Source organism: Panthera pardus, unplaced genomic scaffold (genome assembly GCF_024362965.1).
Source record: "Panthera pardus isolate Hobbes unplaced genomic scaffold, ASM2436296v1 HiC_scaffold_6, whole genome shotgun sequence".
Lineage (NCBI taxonomy): Eukaryota > Metazoa > Chordata > Mammalia > Carnivora > Felidae > Panthera > Panthera pardus.
This window is the reverse complement of record NW_026526991.1, coordinates 2,278,835-2,303,839: the sequence shown is the minus strand read 5'-3', so window position 1 is coordinate 2,303,839 and position 25,005 is coordinate 2,278,835. Positions and strand designations below refer to the sequence as shown.

Genomic DNA, 25,005 nt, shown 5'->3' with positions numbered 1-25,005 from the left:
ATTAGTCTCCGGGCCAGAGGCTCTTTTAAGAAAGAGGGGCTGTGCCGGGCCTCCCCCCGGCACCCTCGTGGCCACTGATGAGGCCGCTGTCCGGTAGCGGGGGAGCGGACGGGTCCTTCTCAGAAGCCCCACGCTGCCCCCTGATGGCGCCTGCCGTCTCCTCTGCCCTCAGCAAAGCCAACCCAAGTCTGCCAGTGAGAAGTCGCAGCGCAGCAAGAAAGCCAAGGAGCTGAAGCCAAAGGTGAAGAAGCTCAAGTATCACCAGTACATCCCCCCGGACCAAAAGCAGGACAAGGGGGCGCCCGCCATGGACTCCTCCTATGCCAAGATCCTGCAGCAGCAGCAGCTCTTCCTCCAGCTCCAGATCCTCAACCAGCAGCAGCAGCAGCACTATAACTACCAGACCATCCTGCCCGCCCCGCCAAAGTAGGAACCCGCTCGCCACCATCACCCCTACCCCGCCCGACTGGCCGACGCCGGGCCTGGTGCGGGTGAACCCAGATCCTTAAGGAGGCTTTGTTCCGGATCCTCACGCCCCGCACCCGTCTCTGCCCCAGGGGTGATGCTGGCCAGGCTCTCATCGCTACCCTTCCTTCTTCTCAGGCCCGCAGGTGAGGCCCCGGGAAGCGGCGGGGCCCCCCCGATACGCAGCCTCTCCACTGCCGGTAGCGGCTCCAGCTCGGGTGCTCCTGGTCCCAGTGGGTTGGCACGTCAGAACAGCACCTCACTGACTGGCAAGCCGGGAGCCCTGCCTGCCAACCTGGATGACATGAAGGTAGGTGGGCGAGCCCCCTTCCTGCTGGGACACTGGGACCGCCGCCAGGCTGGCCTCCCCCCTGGGGTCTGGCCTAGTGTTTCTATGTGGGGAAAGCAGCCGGTGTAAGACCCACGGCGGTGGTAGGCAGAGCAGAGCTCCGGACTCTGGTCTCCTCCAGCAGAGGCCCTTAGAACCTGCCCCAAGGCTCGCCTGGCCCCGGTCATCGTGATACCTGCCTTGTCATCACAGTCCTTACCATTAAGTACCGCAGCCGGCGTCTGTCTAGGGCCTTGGGGCTTATCAAGCCTTCTTCTGTGACTGCTCTTCCTTCGCCTTTGCCGTGTGGCATGAGAAATAGGGACTGTCCCCACTGCCTCGGGATGAGCACGTGGAGGTGTTGAGGGCAGAGGAGCTCGTCGGAGGTGTCAGACCCGGCCGGTGGCAGAGCCAGGATTCAAATGTGGGGCCGCCGACTTCAATTCCCCGCCTTTTCTACTTTGTCCGTTAGCGCCCCACTGAATGTGCTGCACGCACGTGGTTCATCTGCCTGGGAAAATAGTTTGGGGCTTGGGACACTGACCCTGCTCGTGTCCTGGGACCTCAGAGGGTGGGTCATGCTCAGGGCCTGGCCGGTTTCTTCTGCCCTGATCAGAAGATGGAACAGACCAAACTCTCCCTGGAGAGTTTGTCCTCAGAAGCAGACCAGCCCCTCCCGAGTCATGATCCGACCCCAGTAGGATGCAGCCCTCGTGTGGGTGGCTAGGCACAGGCTCCAGGGTCCATCAGACCTGGGTTTAACTTCGAACTCTGCTGCTTGCTGGGTGAGATCTGGAAGTCATTTTACTTTTGTGGTCTGTTTTCTCACCTGTAAAATCCAGTTGGTTCAATTAAGTAATTGAGCAGCAGGTACTGCGCTGGGGCTGGGGACAGCTGAGGGACCATCGTGCCCAGATGGAGGAGGATGGGCCCAGGACACACACACACGTCTCACCCTCCAGGCTGTGGGAGGGGCAGGGGCTCCTGTATCTGCAGTACCAGCGGGACCCAGATGAATGAATCCTGGTGGACAAAAGGCTCGTCCTTCCCACCTCCCCGACTGCCCTCCTGCCTGGACCCAGTTCTCTCTGTCGCTCTGCGGCCCTGACTCTCGGCCCCTTGCAGGTGGCGGAGCTGAAGCAGGAGCTAAAGCTGCGGTCACTGCCTGTCTCGGGCACCAAGACAGACCTGATCGAGCGCCTGCGTGCATACCAGGAACAAGTCAGCCCTGCCCCGGGAGCCCCCAAGGGCCCTGCTGCCCCCTCCATCTTGCCCAAGGCTGGTGAGGTGGTGGTCGCCTTCCCGGCCACCCGGCTAAGCACGGGGCCTGCCCTGGTGGCAGCGGGCCTGGCCCCGGCTGAGGTGGTGGTGGCCACGGTGACCGGTAACGGAGTGGTGAAATTTGGCAGCACGGGCTCTACACCCCCCGTGTCTCCCACCCCCTCAGAGCGCTCACTGCTCAGCACGGGCGATGAGAACTCCACACCCGGGGACACCTTTGGAGAGATGGTGACGTCGCCGCTGACCCAGCTCACCCTCCAGGCCTCACCGCTACAGATCCTTGTGAAGGAGGAGGGCCCCCGGCCCGGGTCCTGCTGCCGGAGCCCCGGGGTGCGGGCCGAGCTGGAGGGGCGTGACAAGGACCAGATGCTGCAGGAAAAGGACAAGCAGATCGAGGAGCTGACCCGCATGCTGCGCCAGAAACAGCAGCTCGTGGAGTGGCTGAGGCTGCAGCTGGAGCAGGAGAAGCGGGCGCAGCAGCCCGGCCCCGCCCCCGCCCCCGCCCCCCTCAGCACCCCAGTGAAGCAGGAAAGCAGCTTCTCCAGCTGCCAGCTGAGCCGGCAGCCCCCGGGTCCCGCACACCCCTTCAGCCCCAGCCTGGCGGCCCCCGCTGCCCACCACGCGGACGCTTGTCCCCTGGTGCCCCCAGCCGTGGTGGTGAAGCAGGAAGCCGTGCTGCCGGAGCCTGAGCCAGCCCCCGCTCCCCAGCTGCTGCTGGGCCCACAGGGCCCCAGCGTCCTCAGGGGGGTCACACCTCCCACCCTCATCACCGACTCCACAGGGACCCACCTTGTCCTCACCGTGACCAATAAGAACGTGGACAGCCCCGGCCTGGCCGGCGGGAGCCCCCAGCAGGTACCTGGGTGGAGGAGGGGCAGGGGCTGGGGGAGACCGTGAAGATGCTCTGGTGACAGCCCCGTTTACCAGGCGCCCCCATGGCTGGGCAGACTGGGCTGGTTTCCCTTCACCTTCCACTCGATCCTCTAAAATGAGGGGTCACCATCCCCACGTCACCAAGGACGGGTGCCGAGACTTGGGAAGATTAAGGGGGCTGCCCAGGACCCCAGAGCCACGAGGGTGGAGCCATCAGGGACTGCCCAGCTCTGGACCTGGGCAGCCCCCACCCAGGCCGGGGACCATGCCCGCCTCTGCTCCGTAGGGGTGGGACAGGCCCCGGTGAGGGTCAGGGAAGCCCTAGCCTGGGAGAGGCCGAGCCTGGTGCTAGCCCGACTCCCCTCCCACGCCCAGAGAAGCCAGCTGACCCCCACTATGCTGTGCTGGCAGCCAGCTCCCTGCTGCTGCCACCCTCACAGCCCAGACCCTCCACCCTGCCCGGTCCAAAGGTGAGGCTGCTTTAGGCTTCGCGTGGCTTCTCGGCCCTGCAGAGCTCTGGGGCGGAGGAGAGGACAGTGACAGGAACCAGGCACCTCAGGATGGGAGACCGAGGCCCCTGAGCAGCCTCAGGCAGACGGGGAGGAGAGGCTGAAAGAGCCCAGAACCCCTCCTTTCCCAGGTGGCTGGTACCAAACCCACGTGGCCAGTGGCCTCATGTCTACCCCACCTTCTGCAGCGTCAGAGGTCAGGGCTTCCCCCATCCCCTATCCTTTTCTGCCCCGATGGCTTCCATGCAGGCTTCCTAAAAGCCAGGGCAGCTAACAAGTGGTCCCGGCCCAGAAGGTAGGCGCCCCTGCCTTGCCCTCCCGGATTGTGCAGGGCCCTGGGCCTCCTTTCCTCATGCCGTCACCGGTTCTCTCACTGTTCTCCTGTCCAGCCCTTGTCCCAGCCTGGTTCTCCGGCAGCCCCTGGCCCACCAGCCCAGATGGACCCAGAGCACCCATCACAGCCCCTCTTTGGGACCCCCACTTCTCTGCTGAAGAAGGAGCCGCCTGGCTATGAGGAAGCTGTGAGCCAACAGCCCAGACAGCAGGTGAAGAAGGTAGACTGGGGCCTGGCCAGGGTGGGGGGCTGCCTGGGCTGGGCTCCCACAATCCCCCCCCCCCCAAGCCCAGCTGGAGGATAGGGGCAGGCAGGAGTGGGTGTTACAGGGTCAGAGTGGGCCTTGCGGGGCTGGGGGGCAGAATGAGTGAGCTCTGGGAGCCTGAGCACAGGCCAGTGGACTCGGCAGGTTTGGCTGCTGGCTCAAGGGCAGAAGGAAGGGGCTCTGCCCTGAGCCAGGCTGGGAGCCTCCTGTTCTAGATTGTCATCTTTTTTTTTTTTTTTTTTTTCTTTTTTTGCTATTTTGTTTCACAGGAAAATGGTTCCTCCAGCCAACAGATGGATGACCTGTTTGACATTCTTATTCAGAGTGGAGGTAAAGCCCAGACTCCCAAGCTGCCTCCCCAGCCAACCTTCTCCTTTTTTCAGAGATTGTTTTCAGTCCTGGGGTGGTTGATGTATTGATTTTTGTCTAGTTATGGAAAGGACACTTAATGGACGAAAGGCCCCATAGTTTGGATGTAACAACAGCTGAGACACGTCCCATCTCCATGGCTTGGGCAAGAACCAGCTAGGGGGTGCAGCCCTCAAGTAGCAGTGCTTTACCCCAGCACCCACTGCGTGGTGGGCACTGTCCCCGCAGCATGGGGTGTAGTGATGAGCAAAACGGAGACATTTGCCTTTGCACGGTCTAGTGTGATCACGTGTGAGGAGTAAATACTATGGAAAGTTGCGGGGGGAGGGTCTGAGGTGCCTGAGAGCGGTTGGGTTGGCCTTGTTGAGCTCCCTGGGGGGCACCCGTGAGGCCAGGTGTGTTGGAGGAGCGGCATGAGCGCAGGAGGGAGAGGGGGAGGAGGTGCACGTCGGGGCAGAGCACGAGCCCTCACGGGCGCCGAGCAGGACTTGGGCTCTGGATGAAGTCAAGTGGAGGGCTGTTCCAGCTGGAAGGGCAGCTGTGGGAATCCAGGTGAGGCCAGGGGGCCTGGGTCAGGCTGTAGTAGGGAAGTGGAGAAGCACCTGAGTGTGGGTGTATTTTACAGAGCTGGTGGCTTTTCTTACGGACTAGGCAAGTGGTGGGATGACAGGAGAGCAGCCATGGACGAGAGGGTATGAAGGGTTCGGCCGGAGTCACCAGCCTGGAGCTGCAGGACTTCCGGGGTGAGACGCGGGGGGCGCGCTGGGGTGCATCAGTGCAGCCCGTCAGGCTCAGGTGTGTCTCCCGAGACCGCCAAGCAGGGCAGTCTGTCACGTGAAGGCAGGTACCGGGAGTTGTCATCGGGATTGACGTTCAGAGCCAGGAGATCTGGCGAGCAGAGAGGAGGGTGAGGCGGAACCCAGGGGCACGAGATGACGTGTGGCCGTGGGCAGAGTGGGAGGGTGCCTTCAAGACGGTGAAGTCCTGAAGTCCGGGGCTGTCACCGGGCAGTCGGGGGAGACAGGAACCCAGACCTGGTCACGGGGTTAGCACTGTGGTGGCCAGTGGTGGCCTCGACCAGGGCTCCGCAGTGGGACGTGGGCAAGGGGCTGGGGCTGGAGGAGCCAGCTGGTCTGGAGAGCTCTCTGCAGAGGGTTTCCTGCGAAGGGAGCAGAGAGCCAGCCTGTTCGCATGCTGGTGGAGGAGGTCCCCGAGTGCGGGGAGGGCACGGCGCCCGGTGGGAGCTGCGGGAGCTTGTGGAGGTTCTCTGAGGGCTTTAGTGCTGGTGTAGGGAGAGGGTTAGCGAGACGTACCGGTCAAGCAAGAGCTCGGCCATGGAATGGTACCCTTTAAAATGGTGACTCCTGGGGGCGCCTGGCTGGCTCGGTCTGTGTGGAGCATGTGACCCTTGATCCGGGGGTTGTGAGTTGGAACTTCATGTAGGGTGTAGAGAGTACTTTAAGTAACTTATTCTTTTAAAGAATAAAATGTTTTAAAAATAAATAAAATGGTGAATTTTACCTCAAAAAAGAAATCCCGCGGAGCTTAATAGCTGTTGTTCCCCTCAAGGTCATGGATTCCTAGGAGCCTCCACAGGTTCTGGAGTCTACAGTGGGGCCTGAGGTACATTTCTAACAAGCACAGGTGGCACTGAGGTGGCTAGGCTGGGCGGTGCTCGCAGGCGGTTGGAGGCTGGTCTAGAGCCCGGGACAGAGGCCTGGGCACAGACAGGGGGAGTTCCTGGGAAAACTGAGATTGTGCCGGAAGCAGAGGGAGGAGGCCAGGCCTTGAGCCCAAGCAGTGAAGAGATGGCAGAGAAAGGGAGCCGGGCGTGCTGCCTGCCACCCAAAAAACACACAACTGGCCAGAGCCAGGGCATCTGTGCCGGAGAAGGCCTTTGGACGGGGTGGGTGGGGGCCAGCAGGGCCCCCCCGTGGTGGCAGCTGGGGAGACTGAGCTTGGGGAGATCGGCATGCCCAGAGGGGACGGGGGTGGGGAGAGGACCGGGAGGGCCAGGAGCAAGCCTGGTTTCTGCAGAATTTTTTTTTTTATTATTGTGGTTAAACACAGAGAAAATCTGCCATTCTAATCTCAAAATGCACAATTCAGTGGCATTAAATACATTCACAGTGTTGTGCAACCATCACCACCATCCATTCGTAGATCTTTTTCGTCATCCTATACTGACACTTGTTTCCCAGTAGATGGTAACTCCCCCTTCCCCTCCCCCCCAGCCCCTGGTAACCTCTGTTTTCTTTTCTGGCTCTGAATTCGCCTATTCTAGGGAGCTTCGCATCAGTGGAATCCTATATTATTTTGTCCTTTGGTTTCTGGCTTGCCTCACGTGGCAGAATGCCCTCCAGGTTCATCCGTGTTGTAGCAGGTGTCAGAATTTCCTTCCTTTTTGTGGCCGAATGGTAGCCCGCTGTAGGGATAGAGTACGCCGCTCATCTGCTCGTCCGTTGGTGGACACCTGACTTGTTTCCGCCTTTGGCTGTTGTGAGTACTGCTGCTGTGAACACCGGCCCGCTAGCCTGCATGGCTTCCCGCAGCGGCTGCGCCATTTTCATTCACACCAGCCACGCACAAGGTTTCGGACTGCTCTACATCCTCACCAACACTTTGGATTTTTTTAAAAAAAATAATAGCTGACTTGGTGTGAGGTGGTTATCTTTTTTTTCTTTTTAAGTTTATTTATTTTGAGAGAGGGAGAGAGAGAATCCCAAGCCAACTCTGTGCTGAGAGCACAGAGCCCCAGCGTAGGGCTTGAACTCATGAACTGTGAGATCATCATGACCTGAGCCAAAATCAAGAGTCGGACACTTAACCCACTGGGCCACCCAGGCGCCCCAAGGTGGTGTCTCCTTATACTTTTGACGTGCCTTTCCCCTAGTGACTAATGAGGTTGAGCGTCTTTTCCTGTCCTTACGGGTCCTTTGCAGATCTTGTGGGGTCTCTGCCTTCGGTTCCTTGGGGTTGAGTTGTAGTTCTTCACTCTGGATGTGACCCATCAGATACATGGTGTGTGGACATTTCCTCCCATTCCACGGACTGTCTTTTCTCTTGATGGTCTTTTCAACGCACAAAAGTTTTAAATTTTTATATGGTCCAGTGTGTGTATTTTTGTTGTTGTTACCTGTGTTTTTGGTGTCACAACCAAGAAATCGTTGACGAGTCCAGCGAAGATTTCCCATTTCCCTCTGAGAGTTTTGTAGTTTAAGCTCCTGAATTTAGACCTTTGACCCATCTGGAGTTAACTTTTGTATGTGGTATAAAGTCGGGCCAGCTTCGGGTCCTGATTAATCAGGCCTGGTTTCTGACATCCGTTCACTTTCTTGCTTGGCAGAAATCTCAGCAGATTTCAAGGAGCCACCACCATCCCTACCAGGGAAAGAGAAGCCCCCCTCGACAGCAACCTGCGGGTCGCCCCTGGCCGCACCGTCCCCACCCTCCGCCGAGCTCCCCCAGGCCACGCCACCTCCCTCAGGCTCACCTGCCCTCCCTGGGCGCCTGGAGGACTTCCTGGAGAGCAGCACGGGGCTGCCCCTGCTGACCAGCGGGCACGAGGGGCCAGAGCCCCTCTCCCTCATTGACGACCTCCACAGCCAGATGCTGAGCAGCTCTGCTATCCTGGACCACCCCCCCTCACCCATGGACACCTCGGAATTGCACTTTGCCCCCGAGCCCAGCAGCGTGGGCCTGGACCTGGCCGACGGCCACTTGGACAGCATGGACTGGCTGGAGCTGTCGTCGGGAGGCCCCGTGCTCAGCCTGGCCCCGCTCGGCACCACCACCCCCAGCCTCTTCTCCACGGACTTCCTCGATGGTCACGACTTGCAACTCCACTGGGATTCCTGCTTGTAGCTCTCGGGCTGCAGGGCCAGGATGGGAGGGGCTGGAAGCTGGGGAGAGCCTGATCCCACCTCTGTGTGGTCGTGAGTCCTGACAATCATAGGCCCCGCTCTCCCCGCCCCAGGAGACTGGAGCAGGCCGTGCCGCCCCCTGGCTCAGACTCACCAAGGAGACAGGCTGCCAAGGAGCAGCGTTGGTCTAACCCCAGAGTTCAGGAGGCCCGGACAGGCCAGGGCCGTTCTATTGACCTCCTTTTGTGAGGTCGGAGGTGCAGTCTGGCTGCGGTTGGCTCAGGCAGGCGAGGCCCAGGGTCACTCTCTTTCCTTCTAGTCCCCTTTCCCTATGAGGGAAGAAACCAGCTTGGGCCTCTACCTCCCCATCCCCTCGATGCCAACCCCAGGGTCCCAGGCTTCTGGGAGGGGAGCCCCTTGCCATTTTAGTGTCTTGGTGTAGTGTAACCATTTAACGGTTGGTGGCAAACGTTTTCTGTACAGGTGTATATACCTCTATATTCTATATCGCCATACATATATATACATATATTTTTGGGGGCTGGGAGGTGGATTGGAGCTCCCTCCCATCCTGTGCACAATATAGAAGGGCCCAGAGACCACTGCTCCTGGGGTTAGATGCAGCCTTCGTCAGCCCCATCACGCGTGTTTGACATGTAGACACCCTGCCACCGCCTGTGCCCCACCTGTGCCCTGCTCCGTACTTGTGCCACAAGGGCAGAGGTGCCTCCTTGGCCACCCGCCCACATTCCGTCCCGCTGCCTCATCGCAGCCACCATGGCCCTGGGACGGGAGGTGGCGGAGGGTGGGGGGGGGGGCGTCAGCCCTCAAACTGAGGCCTCCTCAGCTCCCTCTGGCCTGTCACTATCATTAATGGGATTAGGGATGGAATCACCAAACCAGTGCCGGGACAGAGGTCGGGAAGCTGTGTGGACTTTTTTAAAATAAAAACAAAAACACTGACTTTGGTCCATTTTTGTTCACGGAACAGGTGGGTGGTATGGCTGGGTCCTAGGCTTTCTAGATGATTCCAGGAAGGACAGAACCTTGGACATACAGCTGTGGCCCTGGCTGGACAGAAGACAAGAGGTGATTTCTCAAAGACACACTTTATTTACAAACCAAAGAGGCCAGGGAGCCTCTGGCCACCCCCATCCCCTTCCTGAGCAAAAACTGACACAACAGACCTGGCTCTCCACCTCCTCACAAGGTTTTTGGTCGGTACAAACTCTGAAATTGGGGCCTGGGGTCTCTGTAAATGCCTGTGCAGAGCCCTCCCCCGGGTACCGGGAAAAATAGGCTGAGCCCCACCTTCTCCTGCCTCCCACTGTCCTCCCGTGACACTCCTGGGTGCCCCCAGGTGGCGTCCCGCTGTGTCATGGTGCCTGGCCAGAGCTCAAATGCGTCTTTCCCTTGACCCCGCAGCTGAGAATGGGCCTGGGCCACCTCAGACCCCATCCCAGAGCAGGCCCAAGACCGGCCAGGACCGTGCTGTTCTCTGCTTGCTTGAGGAGGGGGCTGCTCGGGAGCCTAGTGCCTGGGGGAGGTGTGGGCTTGACGGCCACCGTAGGAGGAGCATCACCCGTCTATGTCCCAGCTGAACAGGTGGTGCTTCACCAGCATGTCCTGAACACCCTCCTTCAGTGGCTTCTTCTCCTCCTGCACACAGGGACAGTCCCCCGTCATGGGCGCACAGCAGGCGCTAGAGCCACGGCACGGAAAGCCCAAGGTGGCGGGGCCGGAGTGGTTTGTGTAGGTGATGCCGGCACTTGGGGTCCCCACGGGCCCTCCCGCCTCAGCCGGCCAGGAAGCTTTGGGGTGATCTGCCAGCTCAGCTGCCTGGCCTGCCCCACCCCAGGCGGCCCCCAGAGGGGAGGACAGGCTGTGGGGCTGAGGACTGACCCCAGCCACCCACCTCTCTCTTCACAGGAAGTTCCCAGTCCTGCGAGAGGCTGAAGGCGAAGCAGCACAGAACGCTGGAGGTGAGGGAGGGAGTGGAGAGGCCGTCAGTCTCCCTCAGGGCAGCTCTGCCCCAGCTTCTCCCACCCCAAGCCACGGGGCAGGGCTTCCGAAGCAGGGGCGGGGACTCACCGGAGCTCACATTTGATCTGGACCCAGCCAGGGCTGCGCAGGAAAGACCAGGGCTGGTACCACTTCTCCACGGTAGGCAGGCTGGAGCAGAGCACCTCCAGCCACAGGTGCAAGACCTGCTCGCTGGGGACAAGCGGGCAAGAGTGGGCTGCCCACCCCCAGCTGCCTTCCCCGCGCTGTGACCTCATCAGGTGACTGCGCCTTCACTCTTAGCCAGGTCTCTGCGGAGCGCCCCGCTCCAACACGCTGAGGGACACGTGCAGGGGCCCACCCATCCCCCAGGGCCCCTGCCCCATGGCCCTCGCTCCCCTCAGCCCCGTCCCGGCTCCTTCCCTCTGTGTCAGACTCCACCACACCTGCTGCACAGGGGCCTCAGCCCTGCTGGTCAGCCCCGGAGTGAGGCCCACAGCCACGTTCTGAGCTCAGGGAGCTTTGCCACCACAAACCACCCCTCCTCCCACCCTGGCCTGGGTCACAGCAGCCTGGAGGTTGCCCCCTCTGCCAAGTGGCAAATCTAGACACCACACTCACCCTGACCCAGGTCTGGGCCTCACAGATGCCCAAGTTACCCTCAGGCAGGTGCCCCCTCCCTAGTTCTCTGTGGTGGCCTCGTTTCTGGTGAGCCCCCTCACCGGTCACCTTGCTGAAGTGTGTGCCTTCCCCAGCCCACAAAACGATGGCTGGTCTCGCACCTGAGGAAGGCCCTTGGCACCCCGGAAGGCACCCCAGCTGCCTCGTCTGTCCAGCTCACAGGCCCTCGGCCCAGGCTACCACTCATCTGACAGGACGGTCACTGGCCCGCGGTGGGCAGATACTCACTTGAGTCCCACGCAGATGAGGGAACGGAGCTTGACATCCATCTGTGCGTGTGCAGCGTCATGGGTCACGTTCACAGACTGCACAGCCTGGGAGGGCCCAGCTGTCACTCAGGGGGCTCCAGCTGCCAACCCAGGAGGCCCGGACCACCCTCCACCCACTTACCCGGTAGAGCAGCTCCTCCGGGGTCAAGACTTTGCCATCTTCATCCAACCTGAGGGAGGAACCGAAGCTGCCGTGGCTGCCCTGACATGCAGGGCTCGGGCTGTGCCCACCCCCTCCTCCCAAAACCGCCAGGAGACCCTGCCAGGAGGACGCTAGGCAGGGTGGCTGGGCCTGTTACCTGTACGTCTTACACAGCACCAGGCGTGAATACACCGAGTCAAAGTCTCTCTCCACCTCCCGGCCTGCTGCCTGGGGGTCAAGGTGAGTGTAAGGGACACCAGGATAGATACCAGATCAAAGTCACAGGGTCCAACCAAGCGCATACTGCCACCCATGAGCTCCTGTGCCAGCTCTACGGGGCCCAAGGAAGGGCTCAAGGAGGACAGTTGGGGACGTGGGTCCAGCCATTGACTTACCTCCTCGATGAACAGCCAAGGGTGGCAGGCACCTCCCAGCAGGGACGGCTTCTTCAGCCCATGTTCAAACAGGGCCTTGAGAGCTGGGCAGAGGGTCCCTCGAACCAAGTCCGTGACCCCCTCTGTCACAGCATCATCCCCCGCGATGGAGTACTGACGGCAGGGGACAGGGTCTGAGAGGCCCCAGTCCCACGCCTGCGGCCAGACACCCCTTCCCCGTCCTCACAGCCACTGCCACCAGCCAGCATGCGCCAGGGTTGAGGCGGCGGCAGCAGCTCCCAGGGGCAGCCGAACCTTGTGCGCCCTCTTACCTCTTTGCTCCGTTCATCCAGGACTTCCACAAACTTGGCTGGAAACCAGCCTGCGGGGGAAGCAGGGCCCCGTGGGGGCCGCGTGAGGGCAGGCCGGCAGGCTGAGGAAGCCCGGCTCCTGCTGAGGCCGGAGGGTGACAGAAGGGCTCCTGGTTTCAATGCCTGGCCCACCCCTCCTCCAGACGGAGGCCTCACCTCTCAGGCCGTTCAGCTCCCCGACCCAGCAGTGCTCATCTTTCTGAGATATGATCTGCACGGTAGGCAGAGAGGAGGAGGAGGCAAAGCTTTGGTTGCCCAGGCCCCGTGCCTACAGCCATGTGGGTGGAGCAGGGACAGATCCTGGGCAGCCCGGGGTCACCCCGCTTCCCGCGGCCAAGCTCCCCACCTCTCGCTGAAGCTGCGCCTACGTGCCCACGCACCGTGATGATGTCGTTCTTGCGGAAGCCCAGCTCATCGTCGTCGTGTCGCTCGAAGTCCAGCAGGGCCTTGGCTCGGCGCCGGTGGCCGCGTGAGCATGCCACATAGTTCTCGTGGTCCCGCTGGTGGCTCTCCATGCTGTAGTCCGGGCTCAGCTCCTGCCCCAACAGCAGAGAGGTCCGCTGAGGAGAGGCGCCTCCTCGCCAGGGCCTCCGCTACCTCAGGATGGGGCCAGGGAGGGAGAGCCCCCAAGTCGAGCCCACAACTCACCACACTACAGTTTTTGGGGTCTGTGCACTGGAAATGGCGGGCAACGCGCAGGATGGCTTCCCGGAGGTCGGCCACCAGTTCCGTCTGCTTGATGTTCTTGGCCTTGAGCGCCTCCAGGTCGTCCTCCCCTGGGAGCCCCAGTGAGCTATAGCAGCCCTGGCCCCTGGCCTGCACCCCCCTCCCCAACCCCAAGGATGCTCAGGGTCCACGTGGGGGTCTGAGGACAGACGCCTCCCGGTCTACACCGCCACCCTGCCCTGCTGGGGCGCTGGGAGCCACAAGCTGGAACTCGCAGGCAGGGAAGGAGTCCCTGAACCCAGCCTGGCACCGGCAGCCATGGCAGTTCTCACCAAAGAGCAGGGAGGTGATGCCAGACTTCCTCCGCTGGGTCCGGCGCCGCACGACCTGCAGGCAGGGAGTGTGGGTCAGCGGCAGCCGGCAGGGGTGGTGAAGCTAACCGAGCTCCTCCTGGGGCCAACATCTCACTTGTGCCACCTCATCTGAAATGGCCTCCGCAGCCGGCTCTGAGCATCAGAAATGCAGTCGGTTCAAAGCTGGGTCTGCCACACAGCCAAACGGCAGGTCACAGCAGAGATGCACAGAAGGCCAAGGGCAGCGGGTCATTCCACAGCTGTGGTCTGACTGGGCCAAGCCCCGGGTGCCGGGCTGGGGAGGGGGCAGCAGAGCAAGGAAGGGCTGGCGGGTTCCCTGCAGCCTCTCTCACTTCGGGCTTCCTCGAGGACCCCCACGCTGGGGGTGAGGTAGGGCCTCCTTCCTCATGGGCCCACCTGTGACAGGTTGGTGGTGGCACTGGTCCCTAGGAGTTGGCCCTGGTCCGCAATGAGGTAGGCCAGGTGCTTGCGGCGCTGCGTCTCCACGGCCACGTCCGTGAGGGAGCCAGCCAGCCGCATGGCCTCCCCCAGCAGCAGCTCCGCGTCCTCAATCTGCGAAGGGATGTCTGACAGCGTGTTGAAGATGGAGGCCGAGTTCTCGGACTGGATCAGCTCCTCCTCCTGAGCCACACGAGGGAAGGAGTGGGGGGAGGGAGCGTCACTGCCAACGTCAGGCCCGTGAGCTGACCCTGCTCACTGTCCTCAGGTCTGGCCCCACCGTGGGCCTCTCAGGAGGGGCCGGTGCTCAGGCCACAGGAAGCTGAAGGCTGAACCCCACTCGGCCCCCAGAGGAGGGGTGCCAGAGCATCTGCGTCCGGCCCCAGTGGGGACGGGGCTACAGCAGCACCTTGAGCCGCAGCATGCCCAGCGTGGTCTGGAACAGCACCAGGGAGCCCTCGTAGAAGAACAGGTCCCAGAGGCGCAGCAGCAGCTTGATGTGCACCACGCTGGCGAAGGCCGTGAGGAACCAGTGCAGCGTGATCAGAGACAACTCTGTGGACACAGACGGGAGCCCCTGTGGCTGGGACCAGGGATGGGCAGCACAGCCAGCAGGGGATGGAATGAAAGGCGGGGGGGTGGGGGGGGGTGGGGGCTCCCAGGCACACAAGCTGGGGAGAAGCTGGAGGGTAGCTCCCACAGAGCAGCAAGAGCCTTGACCACTCCAAGGGGAGGGACGAGACAGGCTGCCAGAGAACAAGAGCACGACAGAGACTGTGATGTGCTGGGTCTAGGCTCAGCCATCACCAGGTGGGAGCCTTCCTCCCAACGCAGTTGGCTGCCCTGTCCGCTGCTGGCTGCATCTGGGGACCTCAGACTTGTGATACCTGAGAGGGACACAGGACCCCCAACCCCAGAGAAGAGGGTGGGTGCTGGCCCTTACCGATGTCGTGCTCCTGGAGCAACTTGTCCAAGCGAGGCAGGTACTGGACGATGAGGTGGCGCAGGACCCGCTGGTCTGTCTGGACTCCCAGCAGGGTGGTGCTGAAGTAGGAGGCGGGGAGCAAGTCCTCGATGATGGCGCACATCATCCAGAAAGCATCCTCCTCCTCCAGGAACAGCAGAAGGCAGGCAGCCACCTGGCCAGGGCAGGGGGACAAGGGGCCTCTACCCGGGTCTCCATGTGAACTAGAAGCGGCACGGCCCCGGAGGTCCCATCGTAGACCGCGCGCTCTCCTCGGGGTTGGAACCAACATACTTGGCAGCCCCGGCCCTCCGCGGGGCCCCCACCTCCAGCCCTACCACCCATCCTACTGCCCAGGACGGCACTGTTCGCCAGTGCGGGGACACCCCCTTCCCCCTCCAGGATGTGCTCACCATGCCCGTGCCCTGGCAATAGCCGATCTCTGGGTAGAGCCAGGCCAGCGCCCGGAGAACCCTGCGCAGGCGGGGCACCCCGATGCTGTTCACGCTGGCGAAGCAGACGTTGCTGGGCATGGTGCGGAGCAGGTCCTTCTCGATCTGCCAGCAGCCCACCCACAACGAGGCCCTGTGAGATGCAGGCCCGCACCCTCCACACTGGTGACACCTAAGGCACCACCCTGTGAGGGAGGCTGGGAGACCTCCGTGTCAGACAAACCCCAGGCAGGCTCACCCAGAATGAGGGTTCCTAATGCTCTGGGTCAAAGCGTATGTGCTTCCTTCAGGATTAGAGCTCAGCTAGTGTGTACCTGATACCACCAGATTCACCAGGGGATCTTACAAAAACAGAACGACACATCCCTGGGCCTCAAGCCAGAATCACAGAATGAGAATCTCTAGAATGAGGCCCGGAAATCTATACTAATCTCCAGGTGAGGGGTGCCTGGTGGCTCCATCAATTAAGCACCTGACTCGTGATTTTGGCTCAGGTCATGATCTCACTCACGGTTCATGGGATCGGGCCCCGCACTGGGCTCCGTGCTCATGGTGTGGAGCCTGTTTGGAATTCTCTCTTCCTCTCTCTGCCCCTCCCCCGAGCACACATGCCTGTGTGTGTGCATGTGCATGCACATTTGCATAAACTATCTCTCAAAAATAAACATTGTTAAAGAATAAAAAGTCTCCAGGTGATCCTAATGTGCACCCAGGTTTGGTCATCTTTTAACAATGGTCCCTTCTGCCTACAGGGACCCAGGAAGTACAGGCTTGCTCCAGACACATGTCTGTGAGTGGAAGGGCCGCCACACAGCTGCCTGCTCTCCTGGGCCACCCCTGCCAAGGACAGACCAACAGGGTGGGTCCCCGTAACCCCAGGCGGCTTACCGCCCTCCTGCAGGCCCACACGTAGTTTCTGACCAGAAAGCACTTTCTGAAGGGCCCCTGGTGCCGTCCCAGCCTCACCTGTTTGGCAGCAATGGTCTCATCGTTGGAGCTGTTCTTCACCATCTCTCGGTAGGACAGCTCGGAATTCCTCTTCTTCTGCAGGGCCCCAGAGAGCCGCATCCACAGCTGAGGGGGAGCCTCCATGAGCATCCAGTGGGACACCTGAACCCCCGCGGGCCCTCTGCAGGTCCCTCGCCACCTCACCTGTGGCCTCATGCTGTGTGGGATGCCCGCCAGCACCAAGGAGCGAAGCTTCTCAGAGCGGGGCAGAGAGACAGCAATCTTGTCCCACGTGAGATCCCCCACGTCATGGTTATGGGTGAACTCCAGGTGGGCCTGCCAGCGCAGTCTCTGTGGAGGGTCCTCCATCAGAGACACACCTGACGGCCTGCCGGAACCGGGGTTGGCACCGTCTGCCAGGATAGAGCCGGGAGATGCAGCGGTGAGCAGGGATAGGCCCTGGGCTTTAGGTCCAGTGCCCAGATCTGGCCAATGAAATCCAGAGCCACGTTTCCAACAGCTTCCTGTGGCTCCAGGTGCATGTCCAATAGGCATCCTCACGAGCAAATGCGAGCTTTTTAATTTCTCTCTCAAACCTGCCCCTGGCCAGTCCCTCCCAGATCCAAAGACACCCCCCCTCCACTCTCCAGATGCTCAGGCTTAGATCTCAGAAGCCCTTCTGGCTCCAGCTCAACTTACTCCCACATTCAACCCACAGGCAAAATATGTTGGCAGATTCTCACCACTTCTACCACCTCTGATATGGCCCTTGACCAAGTCATTGACTTCCATCTGGGCCATCGTGAGGCCTTCTCACTCGCCTGGTTCCACCCCTGCCTCCCTAAAGGTGTTCAGCAGTCCGAGTGCCCCTTGTCAGACACAAGTCAGACCACGTTACTCTGCTCACTCGGACGAGAGGCCTTACGAGGCTCGGTGACCACATCTCTTCAGCCTGGCCCCTCCGTCCTCATCGCCTACTGCTCTCCTCTTGCTCCCTTGGCTCCCGCTATTCCTCACCAAGTCCACTGCCAGCTCAGGATCTCTGTCCTTCTTATTCCCTCCCCCGGCTATGCTCACTGCCTCACTTCCTTCTAGTCTCCATCCAAATGTCTTCCCTTGGAGAAGCCTTCCTTCATCGCCTAACACACAATCCACCTCCCTTCTCCACAGCCCCAGATTTCTTCAGAGTTCTTCTTGCCCCCAGCATGCATGTATTTGTTTGCTGCCTGGGAATTCCACAAGGCCAAGACCACCTTTGGTTTTGTTCGAGGCACTGGGGAGGCAGCAGTGGAGGGTGGACAACCCGCGGACGGCCCCTAAAATGGTCACGTGAACACTGACAAAGCTCCTGTGGGCACCAGGCAACACGAGGGAGCGTCAGCCTTACAAAGATCCTTGTTCTCACTCATTGTAAAGCCTCGCCCTCAGCCTCAGCTTTCCAAAACTTCACCATTCGAGAATTTACATACACACAGCAAAATGCACAAATTTTAAGTGTATACTTTGGTGAGTATCAATAAACAAATGTCTCAATGTGGTCCCCATCATTTCCATTATGCTAGAGAGTTCCCTGTGTTCCTCACAGGCCTGGGTTTTAACTTTCATGTATCTGCCTGCAAACCAGAGAACAAGGAAAACTTGTGTCAGAACTGGAACATGAGCGACCTGAAGAGGACTGGCCTCAGCCCAGTAAACTCCTGCAGGGCTAGTGCTGGCCTGAGCTAGGGTGGCCTGGGTTCGGGCAGACAGCCTTCCTGACAGCCCGCCTGGGAACCAACAGGTGTATTTAGAATAGAAAACAATGGAAATGGCCTAGGAGCCCACTTACATAAGAGTAGTTATAAAATGTTATGATAAATCCATTATAATGGCATATAATGCAACCACTGAAAAAAATGCTTTTAAAGAGGTCCTGGGACGCCTGGGTGTCTCAGTCTGACTCTTGATTTTGGCTCAGGTCATGATCCCATGGTTCATGGGTTCAAGCCCTGCATCAGACTCTGCGTTGACAATGTGGAGCCTGCTTAGGATTCTTTTTGTCCCTCCCTCTGCCCCTCCCTTGCGTGTGTGCACGCGGGCGGGCGCACACACACACACACACACACACACACTAAACTTAAAAAAAATAAGTCTTAACTAACAGAAGGAATGCTATACAAGCAATATAAAAAATGAATAGATGACATAATTTTAGTTATGAAAAGTATATAAAGACACACACACAAAACCAGGAAAGGAATAAACTAAAATATCAGCAATTATATTTAGGTTGTGGGATTAGGAGTCACTTTGTTTTTATTTTTATACTTTGCTGTATTTTTCAACTTCACTAAATGAACATTATTGCTTTTATTATCAGATGTGCAGATCAATAAAATTAATCTAAATTTTAAAAAATCAGAAGTTTCCATATACTTATAACAGCATGCAGCACCATTGATGAAGAAGCAGGTGAAACACCCAGAGCCCGGGTCACAGCTGCACAGTGAGAGTCACCAGAGCTGGAGCTCCAGGCGCCAACAAGATTACAAGAGACACCAGCAAGATTACACCAGGGGCTCCATCTTACCTTCCTTGTCCACGCGGAAACCGAACTCATCGTAGAAGAACTCTGGTTGCTCCACTGACTCTTCCTTCTAGAACCACGGTGAGGAAGAGTCAGTTGTATGGCCACAGGTCTGGCACCACAAATTCTATAAAATGCCACCTACATTGCTGTCTGTTGAAATTCTACTGGCATTCAAGACTCAGATCGAAGGCCACCCTTCCTTGAAGCCTCTGTGGTTATCACTCAGCTACAGGGGCCACCACCCTCTCAAACTGGCCTAGCATTTTCCTTGTTCTTCTTAGAGGTCAAAGATAATAAGATCAGGGTAAGAAACAGATTTTATGCATCTCTGCATCCTGATAACACTGGACACACGATGCCATAATACTTTTCCTCCGACCTAATGACTGATTCCCAGAGGACATAGAGCTGCCATGTCTGATGGTGGCTTCTGAGCCTGAATGACCACAGGGGTGTGGCTACCCACTCCCAGGAAGCTACAGCAGTAGGTTCCCTTTGGCGCCACAGCCTGGGAGCAGAGCTGTACCTGCGTGGACTTGGCCAAGATCTCCTGGGGCCACATGCTTGGAGTCAGGGCTGAGAAGGGGCCACTGGCAGAAGGTGTGTGGCTTCCTAAAATCGAGGAGGACCAGGAATAGGAGATGAAGAAAATTCAGAGCATTCCGGGGAAAAATTCAAGTTGGGATCTCCCCCACTCCCCCCAACAGCAAAGGGACCGCACCATCTGAAGTGGGATGGTGAGGGAGGGGAAGAGACCTAGATGAGCAACTTTCTGGAGGAAGGAAAAGAAAAAGCGCCACATGTTACAAAACATAACCAAATTTCATCTCCTTGGCTCTTCCTCCACCCAAGTGTGAGGTTCGGGGATACTGGAGATCTGAGCAAAGTTATGGTAATCTTATATGACCCGCAGGAGGACCTCCTCCTTTCTCCCACTCTTACCCTCAAAGGTCTGCCTGTTTCCATTCCACTGGATGGCCCTCCCAAGTGAGACCCTCCCCTCCCTCTGGGCAGCCTCTCACCCATCTCCAGCCCCGGGCCTGCCTCCCACCTGACATTGTGCAGAGAGGCAGGGCAAGTCTTCAGCAAATCCACACTCAGAAGGCTTCCTAGCCTATTATCATACAGCTGGAAGGCTCCTCAGGCTTCATCTGGTCCAGAAACATTTGCCCTAGAAGGAGAGCAGAGGGGAAAGTCATTCTAATGCAGCCCCTCTGCTGGGTGTCTTTTCTACCCACCACTGTGATTTTCCTGGCTGAGGGGCAGTGAGAAGGAAAAGTCACACTTGAAAGAAAAGGTTCCTATTCTGACCATTTCATCTGAGAGAGGACACAGGATATGTTCTGAAGCAGCTGTTGATGTTTTCAACAGTTCTGTGAGCCAAGGGGAGTGTCCACTCAGTTCCCATTGTTGTTAAAGGAGTGAATCCTATATACAGACTTCCGGATGCCCTAGGCTCAGGTACATATTTCTTCCGAGAAGAGAAGAGAAGAGAAGAGAAGAGAAGAGAAGAGAAGAGAAGAGAAGAGAAGAGAGAAGAGAAGAGAAGAGAAGAGAAGAGAAGAGAAGAGAAGAGAAGAGAAGAGAAGAGAGAGAGAAAAGAGAAAAGAGAAAACCAGCCACCACCCAAACCTCCATGAATAAGTTTCCCCAAGCCAGAATCTTTGAGGAACCATTCAGTAGAACACAAATTAGCTTCTGGATCAATGCCTCTAATTCACCTCAATACTGACATTTACAACATCATCCAGCCGTCCAGCTTTACCGTATTTGTCACCAGCCTTGCAGCTGGGAAACCAAGAGACCACAGTCTAATTTAGATCTCTCCTGCTGCCACTGAAACTCCTGCCTCCCTCCCTTTTATTGCCTTCTCACAAAATGAGGACTCAACAATAAAAAAGACAAAATGGGCAAAAGATCCACATATACATTTCCCCCAAAAAGAGATGTTAGTGGCCAAAGAGCAAGTCAAAGGCGCTGGATATCACTGCTCATCAGGGAAATGCAAATCAAAACCTTAATGAGATACCACCTCACACCCACTAAGATGGCTGTAGCAAAAAGAAAGTGCTGACAAGGACGTGGAGAAAGTGGAACCTTACACATCCCTGGTGGGACTTAAAATATAAAATTAAGCAGCTGCTGTTGCAAACAGTCTGGCAGTTTGTCAAAAAGGTAAACACGGAGTTCCCACATGACCAGTAATTCCACTCCTATAGTTATTCACCCAAGAGAAATGAAAGCATGTCCACCCGGAAACTTGTACACGGATGTTCACCACAGCATTATTCATTTTAGCCAAAAAGGAGAAAAAATCCAACTGGCAAATGGCTATACAAAATGTATGGACTGTCCATACAACAGAAAACTCTTTAGCTGTAAAAAGGAAAGTGAAGTATTGATACGTGCGGCCCTATCAACGAACCATGAGAATATTATGCTCAGTGAGGAGGCCGCTCACAAGACAATGAATACTGTAGGATTCTATTCAAGTGAAATGTCCAGAAAAGGCAAATTCATAGGTAGAAAATAGGGTAGTGAGTGCCAAGCTTGGGGATGGGGGGAGCAGTGGGACTGCAGAGTGACCACTAACAGGGTTTCCATTTGGGGAGAAGAAACATGTTCCGGAATGGGATAGTGGGGACAGTTGCACAACAGTAAGAAACACTAAAACCACTGAACTGTACACTTTAAAAATGGTAAATTTTATAGCATGTGAATTATATTTCAATTTTTAAAAATAAGAAAAAGCCATTGTCTGGCGTGTCCTCTCAATTTCTCACTTCCCATTTCTAACCTGCTCCTATTAGATCTAAAAAGAATCTGTTATTACTTGAGCTTCAACAGAAATGCAGTTTCTGGAATAGCTTCTTCAGCCTTTTCTGAATATGAAGCCTTTAATTCCAACTATGGAATGAAAGGCTTGGACTCTGTGAAATAAAAAGGAAGTAGCAATACGGAGAGGTGGCTGAAATATTTTAGGACAAGCTGCCTTCCAGTTTTTTAAATCATGTTCACCCAGACCCAGACCTAAAAGAAACATCTGCTTTTGTCAATTTTTCAGGTGGCCATTGCTGTTCTGGCCCACAGAACTTCTCCAGACTCTCTGCCACAGAATTCTGGTAGGCCAGAAGGGTCAGGTGACTGAGAAAGAAGCAAAAAAGAAAAGCAAAGGGAACTTTTGAGAAAACATCACCCCATAGGTCCTTAGCTCGAGCCTATGCTCACAGTGGCCATGTGAAAAAAGTCCCCATTCTCTTCAAAGACCTATCTGCAAATCTGGGGGCAAGAGTCATCTCGTAGCTAGTAAGTGCAGCTCAACTGGTCACTAACCTCCACCCCTGCCTCAGACTCACCCTGACCATGCCACATTTGGCCTAAATGCCCATCAGGGAGGCCTTGCTGCCCAACTGGGAGAGCTGCTTCCAGACAAGCTCCACTGAGGGCCAGATGGCAGAACCTGCTTCCCTAACAGGTCAGCTGTCCTAGGCTTGCCTGTTCTGCGCAAGGACGGTAATGAGAACTGAATGTCTTCCTTCAGTGTAACAGATATGTAGGGCCTGGTTTCAATCAGAGTTTTGTGCTGGATAGAACATTACATATTTTTACATTAAAGGGACTGAGAAGTTTTAAAATCATGTCATCATTTAATCCTTATAACATGTTTTGAAGTAGATGCCTCTATTCGTTATACAGAAAAAATTAGCCTAGAAAAGACCCACGTACAGTTTTCCAAACAGACTCCAATAACGTAGCCTCCTACAAAACCATGCTACCTCCCATCTGGCCTGGTGCATTGATGTCACACAGCCACCAGCTAGATCATCACCAGCATCCTCATCACTGACACCACAGAGGTAGTGATTTGGTTGTTTTTTTCTGGAGGGACAGAGAAAGTGTGAAGGAAGCGGGTGTTGCTTACAGTGGAGGAAATGAGCTGTCTCCAGCTGTGGAGAGCCAGGGAGACAATTCCGACCTTGACCTGCCTCCCACTCATTCATTCACTCAACAAGCATTTACTGAGCACCACCACAACCCAGGCATGTTTTTTGTTTTGTTTTGTTTAAGTTTACTTATTTTGAGAGAGAGAATGAGCACAAGCGGGGGCGGGGCAGAGAGAGGGAGAGAGAAAATCCCAAGCAGGCTCTGTGCTAGAGCCTGGAGCGGGGCTCATCCCACGAAGCATGAGATCATGGCCTGAGCAGAAACCAAGAGTCGGATGCTTAACATCTGAGCCACCAGGCGTCCCCGGGCATGCCGGGCATGGTTCTAAAGGCTGAGATGCAACAGCAAAAATCCCAAGTCCCAGCTGTTACGTTACAGTAGAGAATCAGACAAAAAACACAGAAATAGCGGAGCCAGATCATGACAACTTCAGTACTGTAAGAAAAATAAATCAAGGTAAAGTGTAGAGAGTATAGAAGAGAGAGGCTATGTATAATAAAGTGGTCAGAAAAAAACTTTTGAGGATAAGGGGACATCTGAGCAAAGACTAAAGAAGGAAGTGAAGGATCAAGTCCTATCTGAGGGAAAAGGGAGACAGGCAGAAGGAACAGCTGGTGCCTCTGAGGCAGGAACATAATTGGAAGGCTGAAGCAGAAGCAAGGCAGCCAGCAGGCTGGGGACCAGGAAGGAAGAGCAAGAGCAAACCTGAGTGGGAGACACGGCAGGAGTCACAGTGGGCCTGACAGTGTGTGCAGACTTTGTATCTTATTCTCAGGGAGTTGGGACATCACAGCAGGGTTCTGCGCAGAGGGGAACCTGAATCTGACTTAGGTTTTAAAAGCTCTCTGGCTGCCGTGCAGAGGCAGGAGTGCCACTGGTGGGAATGACGTTGGCTTCACTACAGTGGGACCGGCAAGAAATGGTCAAATTCTAAATACACTTTAAAGAGGCTCTGCAATAATACGCATATGCCACATCTCCCGCCAACTGCCCTTGAGTCTCCAAGTCCCCAGTAGAAGCCGGATATGATATTGCTAAGCTGGGCAGGCAGGTTTTTCCTGCCTCTGGTCACTATGGCAACTTCCTGAAAGCAGCCATCTGGGAGTTGGTGGAAGCAGCTAAGAACTTAGCCACGTCACCAGCTGCCCTGCTGTTGTCACAGGGGTACAGAGGCAGAAAGAAACTTTTGAAAAACAGGATTGATGCAAGCAACTTTGAGGTGCCACAGAAGGATTTCTTTTTAATTAAATTTACATGCTTAAAGGAATCTTTTTACTCTGCCTCCAGTATATTTCTCCCTAGTTTGCAAATCCTACAATTTCCTGAAAGGCAAATTTTGTTCACAAACCAAAGACTGAGATGAACCTGTAAATCTGTGTGTGTTAGGAAGGAGATTTTATCCTTCCTCCACTCTTGACCTTCTATCCTAGTTTTCTTGACAATACAGCAGGGTTGCCACAATTGCAGAGGTGGTCATACATTTGCCAAGGAACACGAAAGCCCAGAGCAGCAAAAACAGAAATATTTGTATTCTAAAGGGGCTGAGATCCCAAAGGCTGTTTTTCTCTGTGAAAAAATGATAGGACAACCGAAAACTATTGGTAACAACTAATTGGGAGGGAGAGGTGCAAGGGCAGGGAAGTCCAAGAAAGGCTGGTGTAAGAGGATAATGTAGCTACTACAGACGCTTTAAAAAGTAAAATCTTAGGGGCGCCTGGGTGGCTCAGTCGGTTGAGCGTCCAACTTCAGCTCAGGTCACAATCTCAACAGTCTGTGAGTTCGAGCCCCAGGGTTGGGCTCTGTGCCGACAGCTGGGAGCCTGGAGCCTATTTAGGATTCTGTGTCTCCCTCTCTCTCTGCCCCTCCCCCGCTCATGCTCTGTCTCTCTGTCTCTCTCTGTGTCAAGAAATAAATAAACATTAAAAAAAAAAAGTAAAATCTTAAAGACCTAAATGTGAAACATGAAACCATGAAACTCCTAGAAGAAAACACAGGCAGTAATTTCTTTGAAATTGGCCTTAGTAATAACATTTTTCTAGATAGGTCCCTGAGGTAAGAGAAACAAACACAAAAATAAAACTATTGGGACTACACAAAATAAAAAACTACTGCACAGCAAACAATCAATAAAATGAAAAGGCAACCTATTGAATGAGAGAAGACATTTGCAAATGATATATGCAATAAAGGGCTAGTATCCAAAACATATCAAGAACTTGCGCAACTGAACACACACAAAAAAGGCAAATAATATGAATTAAAAATGGGCAGAGAACCCGAATAGACATTTTTCCAAAGAAAACATACAGACAGCCAACAGACAAACAGAAAGATGCTTAACATCACTCACTATCAGGGAAATGTAAATCAAAACCACAATGAGATACCACCTTACATCTGTCAGAATGGGTAGAATCAAAAAGACAAGAAAAATAACAAGTGTTGGCGAGGATGTGGAGAAAAAGGAATGCTCCTGCAGTATTGATGCAAATGCAAACTGGTGCAGCCACTGTGGAAAACAGTA

General features: G+C 56.1%; 2 protein-coding genes across 4 annotated transcripts in view; one reads left to right on the top strand and one right to left on the bottom strand.

Moving 5' to 3' along the window:
• MRTFA (myocardin related transcription factor A) overlaps window positions 1–9,255 on the top strand; it is a 213,294-nt gene extending 204,039 nt beyond the window's left edge. Inside the window, exons 10-15 of the mRNA XM_053895148.1 lie at window positions 173–426; window positions 604–775; window positions 1,919–2,929; window positions 3,846–4,001; window positions 4,325–4,385; window positions 7,771–9,255. Coding sequence (XP_053751123.1) covers window positions 173–426; window positions 604–775; window positions 1,919–2,929; window positions 3,846–4,001; window positions 4,325–4,385; window positions 7,771–8,288 — 2,172 coding nt within the window. The 3' untranslated portion in view covers window positions 8,289–9,255. The remainder of the gene's footprint in view (window positions 1–172; window positions 427–603; window positions 776–1,918; window positions 2,930–3,845; window positions 4,002–4,324; window positions 4,386–7,770) is intronic.
• Window positions 9,256–9,380: 125 nt separating this feature from the next.
• SGSM3 (small G protein signaling modulator 3) overlaps window positions 9,381–25,005 on the bottom strand; it is a 51,447-nt gene continuing 35,822 nt past the window's right edge. The window contains exons 2-22 of one of the 3 annotated variants that reach the window (XM_019446974.2): window positions 19,588–19,707; window positions 19,063–19,148; window positions 18,537–18,603; window positions 16,172–16,380; window positions 15,986–16,093; window positions 14,981–15,124; window positions 14,547–14,742; window positions 14,013–14,158; window positions 13,562–13,786; window positions 13,124–13,178; window positions 12,774–12,901; window positions 12,506–12,661; window positions 12,282–12,336; window positions 12,087–12,136; window positions 11,776–11,928; window positions 11,538–11,608; window positions 11,360–11,408; window positions 11,198–11,283; window positions 10,379–10,501; window positions 10,203–10,263; window positions 9,381–9,946 (exon numbers count right to left, since the gene is read on the bottom strand). In XM_019446974.2, the coding sequence (XP_019302519.2) occupies window positions 9,866–9,946; window positions 10,203–10,263; window positions 10,379–10,501; window positions 11,198–11,283; window positions 11,360–11,408; window positions 11,538–11,608; window positions 11,776–11,928; window positions 12,087–12,136; window positions 12,282–12,336; window positions 12,506–12,661; window positions 12,774–12,901; window positions 13,124–13,178; window positions 13,562–13,786; window positions 14,013–14,158; window positions 14,547–14,742; window positions 14,981–15,124; window positions 15,986–16,093; window positions 16,172–16,380; window positions 18,537–18,603; window positions 19,063–19,148; window positions 19,588–19,594 (2,256 nt within the window). In that variant the 5' untranslated portion in view covers window positions 19,595–19,707 and the 3' untranslated portion in view covers window positions 9,381–9,865. The remainder of the gene's footprint in view (window positions 9,947–10,202; window positions 10,264–10,378; window positions 10,502–11,197; window positions 11,284–11,359; window positions 11,409–11,537; window positions 11,609–11,775; window positions 11,929–12,086; window positions 12,137–12,281; window positions 12,337–12,505; window positions 12,662–12,773; window positions 12,902–13,123; window positions 13,179–13,561; window positions 13,787–14,012; window positions 14,159–14,546; window positions 14,743–14,980; window positions 15,125–15,985; window positions 16,094–16,171; window positions 16,381–18,536; window positions 18,604–19,062; window positions 19,149–19,587; window positions 19,708–25,005) is intronic. The other 2 variants (XM_019446975.2, XM_053895147.1) reach the window with 2 other exon arrangements.